This window comes from Delphinus delphis, chromosome 8, assembly GCF_949987515.2.
Source record: "Delphinus delphis chromosome 8, mDelDel1.2, whole genome shotgun sequence".
NCBI lineage: Eukaryota > Metazoa > Chordata > Mammalia > Artiodactyla > Delphinidae > Delphinus > Delphinus delphis.
Window position 1 is genome coordinate 96,485,325 of NC_082690.1, and position 14,546 is coordinate 96,499,870.

The window sequence follows — 14,546 nt, forward strand, 5'->3', positions numbered from 1 at the left end:
TAAAATTTAAATTAGATTTTTAAACAATAAACGTTAAATTTTTTCATAATTATAATTTTTATAAAATTGGTATGCTTGAATTAAAAATATGAAACAAAAGTAATATTTAAGAACTCTAATTTTTAGTAATTTAGTTCAATTTAGTTCATGAGTCTTCCAAGAAAAGTCTTACTTTGACTTGTTCACGTCTTATGAGGATGAACTAAAAGCAGAATATTAACTTTGCCATCTCAAAATTTCTTGAGAGGAGGAGTATGTCCCAAAATCACATATGAGTAAAAACTTCAGTATACATGGTAGTCAATTTAAATATGTCTTGTTATTTAAAATATGCAAGTTAACACAGGGAACTATATTCAATATCCTATGATAAACCATAATGAAAGAGAATACGAAAAAGAATGTATATATATGTATATATATGCATAACTGAATCACTTTGATGTACAGCAGAAATTAACACAACATTGTAAATCAACTATACTTCAATAAAGTAAATTTAGAAAAATAAACAAATAAAATATGCAAGTTAAGTCACACGAACAAAGTCCCTCAGATGAACCAAAAAACAGATAAAAAAGAGAGGTTTTTTTTTTAACACCTTCGCTATATGGAAAAGAATATTTTTAGTTCTTTTGTCTGGAAGAGAAGTCAGGAATATTTTATTAAAGTTCTCAAAAATATTACCAATGAGTTTGTTGAGTAGTAATAAAAGGCAAATAACATGACTCTTGGACAAGTGACTGAAAAACGATTAAAAGCTCTGCTAAAAATCAGAGATAGCCTGTTTACTAATTTAGCCATTACTAATAACATGATGCAGGAGAAGCCAGGAATGCAACATACCTGGTGAACCTGAATTTCCACTTTAAGAGCCTCCTGTAGAGTCTGCAACTCCATCCTCTACCTTCTCCACTTTTTCTTATGTCTGCTAATTCTATAGTTTCTTCAGCCTCTGTTTAAAATAACAAACTCCTCTTCTTACTGCAGCTGTAGAGATCATAAAATGTTTTGGATCATTATGTTGGGTATAAAGGAAATATACGTTAGATAAAATAAATTACATTAGTCGAAATATTTCGTCAACTAAACACAGGGCAAAAACTTTCCCCAAACAGATTTCTTTCCAAAATGAGTAGTTTTTTCTGAATTGGCACCAAAACTTTCTGGGTTTTATTCTCTGAGCATTCCTCTAGAAAACACTTCAAATAAGTAAGAAATGAAAAAAAAATGTGTTTAATCTGGTCATGAAAACAGCTAAGCACTTACTAGGCGCTCAGCACCACGCTAGATACTACTTTCTGAGGATACAGAGCTGAACAAGACCTCTTCTGTCCTGGATGCGTTGGGAGTCTAGAGGGGGAGAGGACAACCATCCAGGACATGCTGTTCTTAGAAAGAGACACATAACAACATGATCATACATTTTTAACCATCACACAGAGTGAACTGGAGAGTTCAGGATCTCTCAGAGGTTAAAGAAGGCCAGAGTACTCTCACAATTTGGATGGCCTCTCACTCTATTTAAAAAATAAAGCAACTCAAAATAGGGGCAATTCTGGTATAATTTAACGGTTTACATTTAACAAATTAATACTTAACACATTGCAATGAACTCTGCTTTCCACAAAGTTATGACAGGGATGTTAAAAAATAAATCGTGCACAACAAATGATGTGGGTCTAGCAATAGAACAGACTTTTCCAGCTATACAATGAACACCATCTTCTTTTCAAGCCTGCCGGTGCATCTCTTTGGCTGCATGTATAAATGCAGGTGGAGACAATGTCAAAAGTCTAGATTTGCGAATGTGAACCTTCCTATTCTGCTCTGCTCATCACTACTGCAAATTAAATTAACTCAATGGCTAATTTTTCTTTTCATTTTTTTTTCTTTTTTCTTGAACGTGGCCTTAGACATGATTTTAGGTACTGTCCCTGAAGCAAAAGTTTACTTGAATAAATTTAAACTTTACTTCTTTCTCCTTTCTTCCTTGAACCTATAAAACTTGTAGTTAGAGCAGCTTTCCAGCATTCTTACAAACTGAGGAAGGGAACAATCAGGAAGTTAGAAGAACTGTTACTCCTTATGCCAATTCAATGAGATTCATAATCTTTATACTTTCTAAAAATTATTTATCTATGGATAAATTCCTAAGTTTTCTTAAAAATTCTTTAAAACCTGATTTAACAGAGTTATAGGGAAATCATTAACTTCAGGCTGTAATCGTGTGAATATTAATCTTCATTATATTTGTTTAATCTCACTAGGCTTAAAACGTCATTGGCAATCTCTCCCCTAGGGCTTGTATACTATGTTATGTAATATCAAAATACTCTAACCTTTTTTTAAAAAAATAATGAATTTCAAAAGTGTAAAATTCCTTCAAAGTTGTATCTGTGGAGGCTAGAAAAGCCTCCGCATTATTATGGTACAATGATATTGTCAATCAAAAATTTTCACAGACGTAGTATGTTTAGGGAAGATAATTTGGAAAGTGTGATTTTGATGAACAAACCCAGGTTTTTCAGATATTTATTACCTTAAAAAATCTTTTGAACTACATAAATATCAGAATCATTAAGTTACTGATTTAGACCAAGGCTTTTGTTGTCATGTAAGTTTATTCTATACACTAAAGCAAATGTTAAAAAACTATACAGTCACTGTAATTTTAAATATTAAAGTAATCTCCCTACTCAAATTCCTGACTTATGTATGCATTAGAGTTCTTCCTGAAAACAGTACTTAAATTAGTTTTAAGGCTATCAGAAAATGTGTCCAAAAATGATTCCTTATAATTTTTGTCAAATTAAGTATCACCTTGAAGGGTATTTTCAACAACAGAAAGGCCATATTTTATTTTACTGGTAGCAACATATAATATCAAAGCTGAACTCAGCTCATAAACTCTGGAAACAAACAGCAGGTTAAAAACATGGAGAACTTAACAATATACACAAAAAAGGGTTAACATAATTTGTACAGTTACAGAGTGCTTACAAATTAACTACAAATTAATTTTTTTTAATTATGAAAAAGCAACTCACAGAAGAAATAAGAATGACCAACATGAAAAACATCTATTTTCAAGAGAGTCATAGAAATGTAAATTTAAGAAGACACGTTTTTGTCAATCAAACTGACAAAGATTTGTAAAAACAGTGATACTCTGAGCTGTCTAGAGTTTAGGTCAGGTGGCACTTTCATAATTTGCTATTAGTTATCTCTGAGCAGTAGCACTCAGGGTTATTTACTTTCTTCTTTTCAGAGTATCAATATTTTCCATGGAAAATATGTACTTATTTTTAAATAACAAAAAATTAACTTAGAATTGCTAGATAAAACATCAGAAAATTTTATACTGATGAAACAAAATGTTCAGGAAAAGAACAAGTAAAACCAGGGTTTAACCGGGAGGCTCCAAATGTCAGAGTGCCTCACAGGATAAGAAGCCTGCAACTCAAGTTACTGAGGAGGTGACAGCTTTTACTTCCTTCATCAGATTGTTGTCTGCTTATTAGAGACACACAAAGGCACAAAATTTTATTTGGCAAGGACACTAAATGCCAATTACTCATTTTATTTCAAGATAAAACTGAAGGGTTAAAAAAGGCAGTGACTTAGTAAAAAAAAACTTATGAAGGATTAGAAGATTCATTTGATATCTTTCTTCTTCATAAAAGTCTCTTTCTGAATAGCAGTTTTAAGAGACTGGTTTCTGCCTAAAGGAACAAGTTGTATACATATATATTCATAGCCTACAAAAACAAGGCAAGCACATGTTGAATCCTTTTAAAAAATATTTGGGGGCTTAGACAACTCATGCAGCCACCACGTGATGACCATTTGGAGGCAGTTTATAGCATTATAAAGAAGGTATTATTTGCTAAATTTATAAAAAGATGATTTAACATATTTCGACCAATTCTAGTAAGTTATAAATATCAGCTGCTGCAACATAAATATGAACAGACTCCTAAAACAGTTTATTGAGGTACAATGCCTTTCACCACCCATCAGCTCTAAATACTATCACCAGAGAAGACAAGTGCCGAACACAAAATACCAACGTTCGTTATATTGAAAACTGTACAAACGAACGGGACACCTAATAACCTCCCAGCTTCAAATAACAAAAACCCCAAAACATAAATAAAAACTCCACAAACCTAACAAACAAAATAATCAAATCCCACTAAAAAAGGCAGATGTAATGTCTAGAAAGAACATTCACTGTCTCAAAAAAAAAAACAAAAAAAAAACCTGATTCCACTCACTGTGTAACCACTCTCAACTTTAGGTTTGTTTGCTTATAAATCAGGAAAATGGAAACGGTATCACCTATTTCATAAAATTGCTATGAGGTTTAAATTAGGTGAAGTTATATGAAAAGCCCTTTGTAAACTGTAAAATTCTATGCTATTCTTAACATACTTAATTTAACTCTTATTCATACACAAACTTTTATATCAACTTCTCAACACAGCATATTGCTGGAAAGGCTGTAGGGTTTCTTATTTTCAAATTCTCTAAGAAAGGGGCTTCTAACTATTTTATCTGGTTACAGTTCTGCTTGGAGATATGTGACCTCTAGGTCTTTCATTATGATTCTAATAATGTAGTAATGCTCTAATTCTGAATTTTTTACCAAAAATCACTGCTCTGTTCCTGAATTGGTATAAAGGTTTTTCCAATCAAAACAACTCACCAACCAAGTTTCTTTTTTTTTAATTCTTCCTTCCTTCCTCCCTCCTTCCCTCCCTCCCTCCCTCTCTCTCTCTCTTTCTCTGCGTCCGGTCTTAGTTGCAGAATGCAGATTTTCGTTGAGTCATGTGGGATCTTTCACTGCGACACGTGGGCTTCTCTCTAGTTGTGGTGCGCAGGCTCCAGAGCACACGGGCGCTGTAGTTTTCGGCATGCAGGCTCTTTCATTGAGGCGCGCAAGCTCGGTAGTTGTGGCGCACGGGCTTAGTTGCCCCGCGGCATATGGGATCTTTAGTTTCCCAACCAGGGATCCAACCTTCGTCCCCTGCACTGGAAGGTGGATTCCTTACCACTGGACCACCAGGGAAGTCCCCAACCAAGTTTCTTTAACTAACAATAAGTCTGTAATACATTGTACCCCCGGACTGAATTCCTTAAAAATGAACAACTCAGTGTTCTCTATACCATATATCTACTTGGTGTAAGACCCCACTTTTGATCTATACTCTCAAAATTGTGTTTAGAGTAGGTTTAATTAAGTTTTTAAAATATGAAAAAGTAGAAAGCCTTGACAGATCTATGTATCCTTACTTGACAGATGCCTAATACTAAAACATCAGGTTTCAGTTTCTACTAAATACTTATTGCTTACTATGTATCTAATGTGCTAGGAGATAAAATGTATCTTTAACTTTTAACTAGTGCTAAAAATGATCACAAACGCCAAAAATAAAAACAATATTTTAACAGCTCTTACTGAAAACTAACGTTTACTAACTTGAATCAATAAAATGACATTAAAAAACAATGTAACGTTTTTCTTATTTTCACGGTGATATTTCTTTGGTGACACTCTACAGATCAACAGAAAACACTGCTGCACAAAGAGCTTGATTTTAGAGGTCACCCTCTGAAGCTGGCAAGGTTACTATGCTCAAATCCTGTTATTACAGGTGTTGACAAAAGTCACCTCAGCTAGTAAGACTGATGTTTCCTAACCACTAAAATAAATTTATATGCACACATACACATACACACACACACACACACACACACACACACACACACACACACACACACAATTAGGTTTATGGTATCTGAATGTATGGATGTCTTTGGGTATAAAATACGTATCTTCCTTTTCTCTGGTTATTTTGGGGGCAAGGGGGCCAGGTCCTCACTAAAGAAAAGGAACACCTACACAAGTCATACCATTCCAACACAAGGGTGTGGTATTTTCAGTCGAGTCAGGGTTTCCCCACAGCACCCTCTCCTACACAGGTCTGCTGCAGTGTCCTGCCCCTCTCCCTACCACCAGTGTTCACTCTAACATACAGGTTCTACATCAGCTTCCTGGGCCCAGGCCTGGTAGGCACACATACACTCTTCTAGTTCTCGCCTTTCTTTACAGAAATCAAGCATGTGTACTAAAATCTTCCCAACCATACCCAACAACAAGAAAGATGAAGTATATTTAAAAACTCACAGAAATTCAAAATGAAGGAGCCTGAAGAGTAGTATAGAAGCATAGTGACAATGAGGTCGAGATTTTAGAAATGGTTGCCACATTTACCAGAATGCTATTTAATGATAAAAAATAGTCCAGACAAGCCTGGCCAGAATCATATATATAATGACTACACAAAGGATAACATAAGAGGGTGTGGTGGTCTTAGTATAATCAATAAGTACTTAAGAGAAGTGGAAGTTATGGGAGAGAGATTTCAGATCAGTGTAAGGAAGAGCTAAGGATTAGAGCTGTACAAAAAAGGAATGGGTTACCTTATGAGGTAGTGGGCTCCCTGTCAATAGAAGTATTCAAGAATGCTGCATATCATATCCCCCTCTTGGAGATTCACAATGCACATTAGCATATTAAAGGTTCTGAGAAGTCCTGCAGTAAAGAAACCTGTTTAACTTTGTTTAAAGCAGCATTTTCCAAATTATTTGACCACAGAACATTTTCCCCACCCCCGCCCCACCCCAATAATATTGATTAATTTCTGTGGAACTAGAGTTCCTCGGAATACATTACAGAAAATATGAGCTACAGTTTTTTTTAATGTAGTGTTCAGTATGTAACCAAATAACAATATGCCAGGGACATAAGAGGAGAAATTGCCACACCTGGTAAAAGGCTGAAAGAGAAGGCCCTTAACGTCCCTTCTTCTTTAAGAATCTACGATTCCGTCGCATCTCAGAGTAAAGGGCTGTAGGGTCTTGATTATTTATTTTAAGTGGTTCCATGAGAGAAAGGCAAGTAGAATAAAATGGTAGTAAAATGTAAGATTAACTGGTTCAAATGCCTCCCTTTCACGTTCAAAGCCCAATCCCCAAAAGGTTAAGAGATACCTCAAGGACCATAATTATGAAAAGAAGCTTTAACCAAATATCTACTCCACCCACTAAATTAATTACTATGAGAGAGAATTAAAACAAAAAAAAAAAGAGTAGTCTTGCATTAGGGGACTACCCTATTCCAGTTATCTTGTTTGAATTTAATTTTTTAATCATAATACATGCTCTCCAAATAAGATTAATATTTGTTTGGTCTTTAGACACTGGACTGCCCTGTGTAATCTGAATTAGACATTCAAAGAAATGATTAAGTGTGATGATTTATAAGCTGTTAAAGTAGACATTAAAGTTGATACTAGGAAAAAAATGTGTTTGCCTCTATGCCCCACACTGCTACATTTCTCTCTTTTTCTTCCTCTTCAAGAATTATACAAAACAACACACACTGAAAATGCAATATCAGACATGAAGCCAACTCAACATTAAATTTAGTAATATACATGCTTAAGAGTCCCAAATTTCAAAGTCAAGGTTCCCATAGCTACATTAACCTAGCCATTTTGCACATATACTAAGGCCATCAAATTTAACGCATATTAAGTAATACAAAACACAATGGGAACCTTAACGTTTGAATTTCCTGATTTTTTAATTTTTAGCCCTAACCACTGCATTAAGGACATTTTTCGCAAAGGGGACCGTTACATTTTAAGAGGTTACTGAATGCAGGAACATGCATGCCTAGCAGTATTATTAGGAACACAAATGCATTTGAGATTTGGCTACGTGAAATTAGACAAAAATTCACTTTCACTCAGTACAAACAGCAAAGTCTCATTCTCATTTCTGGGAGAGAGCTTTTTTTGCAAAAATAAAAAATAAAAATCACTGAACATTTGAATTATTATCCAACTAGCATCAGGCACACTATGGCTGCCTGAAGAAAGCACTTACCAATTTTGGGGAAACTGGCTCTCCTTCAGCTCTCTTGCTCCCTACAACAGAAGAAGGGGAAAATGGAATTAGACTACAAACACAGATTTATGACATGTCATCAAAAGCTGATTTTTAACAGCAACAACAAAAAAAACCACACACACACAAAAATGTCCAAAGTTTTAAAACCAAAAGAAAAAAAAAAAGAGATAGGTAGTTTTTACAACAAGGAAAGAATTCAAGGGCAGTTAGATCTCTTTTTCCGGTTTTTTTCACTTTTCCACAGCTTTTTCAAGACAAGAAAAACTAAGTAGTTGACGGCTTCCCTTTCCTAAGAGACAGAGAAATGAAATGCACCTCATCTAAGTAACACAGAAATACAACCCTCATCCCCAACAAAGGAACTTTCACTGTTTGCTGCTCTATGTTACAAATTAGGCTAACATCACTGGCCCGTAGTTTGGTCCACTTAAAAGGCCTTTTTTCAATTAATCTTGAAATGGATTTGTTTTATATAAGGCTTAAAATTCACAGCATTTTATATGTATAGTCATAATTTAATTTTTCATTCACAATCTTAAAGTCTCACCACCTGAAACTGTAAACCACATAACACAAAAGTGACTTTCCCTATGCCACACAGTTAATCAGTGATTGAGCCAGAAAGAAAATCAAGGTTTTGGGATCTCAATCCAATGCTCAGTGATGCTTTTATCAACTGTGTGTTGTTTTTTTTTAAGATTAACTATACTCCATTAAGTTAATTTCAAGGTCATGTCAGGCTATATTGTTTATTTATTTTTAACTCTTCCTTGCCCCAAACTTCTTTTTTAGTTAAAAAAAAAAATTTAGGAAGCAAATATTAAAACTTTTCCCTTAGTATTAAAGTATTAAATTATTTAAACTCCACATACCATGTTCCAAATCTGAATCATCCTTATGCTTTAAACACAGTACATTTGTTGACTTATGTTACTCCAATAGGTATAATGTAAATTCTCATTTCCTTAAGGGATATTTCAAAAAATCTTCATGTCATCCAAATTATAAATTTTTATTTAATCATGTACAGTCATACCAAACACACAGTAAAATAATTTTAAAGGGCCCCGATTCATGCAGTTAACATTCATTTCCAAAAGAAATCCAATTTGCTGTTTTATCCTGCCTTTCTTTTAGCAGCAGCACTTTTTAAAGTTCTAAAGTCCATATAAATGGCAATTTTAATCACCAAGATTAGAATGACTCCCAACCAAAAGAAAAATGATGCAAAAATCTGTAGAATGATGTGGTTATTAACAAGTGGGTTCTTGGGAATTCCCTGGTGGTCTAATGGTTAGGACTCCATGCTTCCACTGCAGGGGGCACAGGTTCAATCCCTGGTCGGGGAACTAAGATCCCACAAGCCGCACGGTGCAGCCGAAACAAACAAACAAACAAAAACATGAAGTAAATGCTCAGTAAATAGTTGTTAAATGAATGAATTCACTGAGTGGACTCTTAACTCTCTGTTGCAGGCTTATTTTCCCTATTAGGCATTTCTTATTAGCTCTTTCATGCTGGGGATAATTATGCATCGATCTCCCACAGCATTATTTGTTAAATGAATGACTTTGGATAAAAACAGTTGATTAGGAAGTAAAATACTGTCATTTTAAAATATAATGAAAAGACAGATAAATTGGATCAAATTAAAATTAAGAACTTCTGTTCACCCAAAAAACCCCAAAAAAACCCTTACGAGAATGAAAAAGCAATCCACAGAACTGAAGATTATAACTGCAATACATATAATAACAATGGCTTATATCCAGAATATATAAAATATGTTGAAACTCAAAATGATCAGGGTGGGGTTAGGATTTTAACTTTTACTCATATGGCATCTGAGAAAGTATAGTCAAATAAACTCTTCTGAAAATCATATTCAGTAAAAAGGGACCATGGATGCACCTTATCTCTGGGGCATTTTCTCCAAAAATAAACAGCAGAGTCAATCCCTAATTGACAAGGAATTTTGCCATGATATCATGAAACTACTCATAAAACTGCTTGCAGGGACTGCAGAAATCACATTGGAAATCAAAGCCCGAGAGGTTAACTGACTTCCCGGAAGGTTACACACCTAGCTGGTAGTAAAGCTGGAGAGAAATCTACAGATCCTGAGATTCCTTTGACTGAACTGGCCTTTCCACTAGACCTCACTTCCTCTTAAACAGCTGTAGCAGTTACTCTCCTAAGAAATAAACTACAATAAATGCTGACCAAATACTTTTGGGAAAATCTTCGTATAAAGTTTTAAAGAAAAATCACATAAGTAAACTATCTAGGGCAGGTTTTAAAACCTGAGATCCTTTATGCCTAAGGGATTCCCGTGAATAGGCTTCAGAGGGGTTTGCCAACTCCATGATACTATATGCTAAATTTTGAATGTATGAGAATTCTGGGAAGAGGATCCACAACTTAAATAAGATTCGCAGAGGTTCAGATACCCAGAAAAGAGTAAATTATTTTTAGACTGGTGATTCTTAAACACTGTGCATCAGAACTACCAAAGTGTTCCTTCTAAAGACTGATTATTGACTACCGTTGGGATACTGATTTAAAATATATATATATATATATTCTATTTCTGTAATTTAATAAAAATGAGTTAGCAGCAAAAAAGATCTACATATAAATTTGTACTTTTTACACTATCCATATGCAAAATATATAAGACTGAAATACAAGTTTGATTTCCTCATGTTAAGCTGATTCAAAGTCCACTTAATTTGTTTCTCATATTTCACACTTGTAGCTAAGGTAGTTCAAATTTTTTGCCTTATTTGCTTATTAAATTATTAAAATATAGACTTGTTCTTGAAAAATACATTCAAAACACATAAATTGGAGTAAATGAAATTATTTTTGCTTTTAGAGAGGAATACCATCTTGCTAACATAACTTCATGTGATTTTTTGCAAACTGAAGATTGTTCACCTCCTCTCCAGAACTTCACAAGCAGCTTCTTTAATCAGAGCTGGTAAAGAAATGAATCATTCAAATTTCTGATGTGGTTGTAAAATTTAAAATATCATCAATAAATCAAAAGTGATTAATAACTACTTTGTAAGTACCTTTTGTAAAACATCTAAAACCTTTGTGTATAAAGACTATACATTAAACAATCAACAAATTTTGCAGAGAAAAAGTTCAACACTAGATCATGTTTTAAATTAGGCTAAAATCCACCCCATTACAAATTTTGAACAATTAAGTTTATAGTCTGTGCTCAATCATAAATTTTGATAAGGGACTAGAATAGCACAGATAATTGTCATTCAAAGACACTTTAAAATGTCACCGTACGCAGAAGATTCAATCTCTTCTACTACACCAAGTTGATACACTAATTTTATATACAGTAAATTTTACTGCTTTTTATCTGCCTTTCCTAATTCTAACAGAATATAGTAAGTTTGAAATAAATTTAAAGGCAAAAAATGCTCAGAAGAAAAAGCAGAATCCTGCTAAATGAGATTTAGTCCTTTAGGCCTCAGTATCATAATCATCCCTCTTGCCCCCATCCCTCTTAACCTTACCCTCTCATGGGCATCACTCTAGCACTTCTCCCCTCGCTCTCAAGAAGCATCAATTTTTCCCTCATTACTGGATCATTTTGTTTCCTTTGTCTAAAAAAAAAGCCTCCCGTGACTCCATATACTTCTCTAGTTATTGTCCCACATCTACACTCCCATTTATAGCAAAACTACCTGAAACAGTTAACCAAAGTCACTGTCCCTAGTTCCTCTCCTCTCACTCTCTACTGCACCCACTCCATTAGGGCTTTTGCCTCCTTCAATTTTGTTAAGATCACCAGTGACCCCCCTGTTGCTAAACTCAACAGTAAAGTCTCAGCCCTCATTTCTCTGTTCGAACAGTATTATTTCACCTAGTTGACCATTCTTCCTTCCTGAAATCCTTTCTTCTCTTGACTCCCAGGACACCACTCACCCTCAATTTTTTTCCTAATCTCTCTAGCCACTGTTCTGGGTTTCCTTCACTAGTTCTTTCTCATCTCTCAAGACCTCAAAATGTTGAAGTGCCCCAAGGCTCGGTTCTTGGAACTCTTCCCATTAGGTAATCTCATGTAGTCTCATAGCTATATAAAAGGGTCTGTACTGGTGACTCCCAAATTTGTACCTAGCCCAGACCTTTCCCCTGATTTCCAAACTCATATATCAAACTGCCCGTTCAACACCTGTCAAATTGGCTCCTCAAGCTCAGCAAGTCCAAAACTAAACTCTTGACTGCCTGTCCCCCAACCTCCTCCCCAGAGTCATCCCCATTTCAAAAAATGGCAACTCTATCCCTTCAGTCAAAACCTTAAAGTCATCATTGACTCCTCTCTTTCTCACACTGTACATCCAATCCTGTAACTGACCATCTTGCCTCTGCCTTCAAAATACATGGACTTTGACCACTTGTCTCAAATATACTTCCACTTCCTTGGTCCAAGTCACCATCATCTTTCACCTGCATTACTGCAACAGCCTCCTAACTGGCCTCCCCACAACCACCTTTGCCCCCCAGAGTCTATTCTGTCAGTAGCCAGAGTGACCTTTTTAAAATCCAAGACAGAGCTAGTTACTCCTCTGCTCAAAATCCTCTAATGGCTTCCCATGACACTTAGAGAAAAAGCAGAAGTCTTTTACAATGGCCCACAAGGCTCTAAGTGATTTGGGCCTCTGTTACTCTCAGACCTCATCTCCTTTCCTCTCCCCATTGCTCAATCTGCTCCAGCCACTGGCCTCTGTTTTGTACTTCTGAAACTCCAAACAAGTTTCCTTCACAGGACTCTCCTGGAACACTCTCTCCCATCAAGTATCTTCACAGCTCACTCCCTCAAATGTTTAGGAAATCTATAGCAGTTGCAAGAGTAGAATACTAAAGGACTAAAATATTCATCAGAATTGTTCTCCTCCCCAAACTTTCACTTGGGGGATGCTCTTTCTTATACCAAGAATACCCTTTTTTTTTTTACCTTTTCTCTGCCTATCCAAATCCCACCCAGTCATTAGGGTCCAGATAAAGACTCATGATTAATGGAGACCTTCCCAACTCCCAGTTCTCCCTTCTTTGAATTCTCAAACTGTTTATCATCTCTCTCGTTCATCTTAGAATTTAACCACATATTGTCTCACACTGTTACTTACCTGTCGTATTTCCCTAACTAGACACACACACACAAGTAGAATAGAAATAATGTCTTGCACCAGTAGTTCTCAAACTTAGAATCGGGATAACTCTAAAACTTCAACAAATATATAGATTCACATGCCCTACCCTTAAAGATTCTGAATTCATTATGTCTGATTTGGAGCCCAGGTATCTATATTTTATTTAAATTTCCCCCAGAAGATTCTGATGGACAGCCAGGATTAGGAACCGTTGCCTTGCGGTCCTCTATTTCCTTTGGTACCTGGGAAAGTGGGCCTTCAAACAGCCTAAAGCTAGAATGGACACCCCAGAGTGCCAGATCCATACCTTCATTTCAAGAACAGTGGTCCAAAAAGTCTAGATGTCTAGCCACAAGCTATAAAGATTATAAGAGGGAAAGCCCAGTCTAAAACCCAGGTTTACTGCTCTCAATCCACGAATCCTTCCATGAGACTATACACAAAGTAACAAAAATCCAAAAATTCAGATAAGTATAGTAAACAGTGATTATCTAATCCTTGACCAGTGATTGCAATGTCCACACGCTAAGACAGTGCAGATTATTAGCTCCTATATGCTTGAAAAACGTGAGCAGCATTAGCTGACTTAAAATGCTAGAGAGTAATTGTGGAAAGGCTTACAAATGAAAAAAATAATTTCTACTAAGTTCTTACAATATGTACAAAAACTTGTAAAATCATTTATTTTGTAGTGGATAAGTATTAAAAAAAAATAAATGCAAAGAAGAAATCTTGCTTCATCATATTATAAAGTACAAAAATTCTTATTCACAAGCTTCCACAGTTCACAAAGGTATAAATGTTTTCTGAGTCTAATCATCATAACATAACCTTAATTACAGATCAGACTTAGTAAATCACCCCATATCCCAAGACAACTCAAACTCTTATCTTAATAATCAGTTAACCTCAGGACCAAAACTCTTACCATCAACAAAAAAAAACAACTGAGATATCTATACAGCATTACAAAAGAGTTTGGATTTCTCTTGGTGTATAGGGATTTAAGCAAGGGCCTCCTATTAACATTAATGGGAGTTCTGGGTGTAAACCATAGGCACCAAGGAGGAGGATCAACGCCCAGCAGTGCATCTGTGAAAACTCTTTCTGTTGCACTAACTGCAACTACTGGGACTTGTTCTCTCAGAGATGGGATAATAGACCCCAATTCCTAAGTCTCCAAAGCACAAATATAATTCAAGTAAAACTCACTAAGGAAGGTCATTGGTAAACACCTAATTTTAAAAATATATGAAAAAAAGCTAAACTAGAAGAACAATTACCACATAAAGGAAATTTTTAAAAATAGCACCAATATGCACAGAAAAAAACTAGTGAACTGCTGTAGATAAAACACCTCACACAAATATTCAACAGGATTAA

At 35.2% G+C, this 14,546-nt stretch overlaps 1 protein-coding gene across 4 annotated transcripts in view; it reads right to left on the reverse strand.

Annotated features, from left to right (window-relative positions):
* Positions 1 to 14,546, reverse strand: part of PHF21A (PHD finger protein 21A) — a 194,496-nt gene that overhangs the window by 155,741 nt on the left and 24,209 nt on the right. For 2 of the 4 annotated variants that reach the window (XM_060018782.1, XM_060018786.1), the window contains 4 exons: positions 7,960 to 8,000; positions 6,835 to 6,926; positions 6,490 to 6,601; positions 847 to 990 (listed from right to left, as the gene is read on the reverse strand). In XM_060018782.1, coding sequence (XP_059874765.1) covers positions 847 to 900 — 54 coding nt within the window. In that variant the 5' untranslated portion in view covers positions 901 to 990; positions 6,490 to 6,601; positions 6,835 to 6,926; positions 7,960 to 8,000. The remainder of the gene's footprint in view (positions 1 to 846; positions 991 to 6,489; positions 6,602 to 6,834; positions 6,927 to 7,959; positions 8,001 to 14,546) is intronic. The other 2 variants (XM_060018784.1, XM_060018785.1) reach the window with 2 other exon arrangements.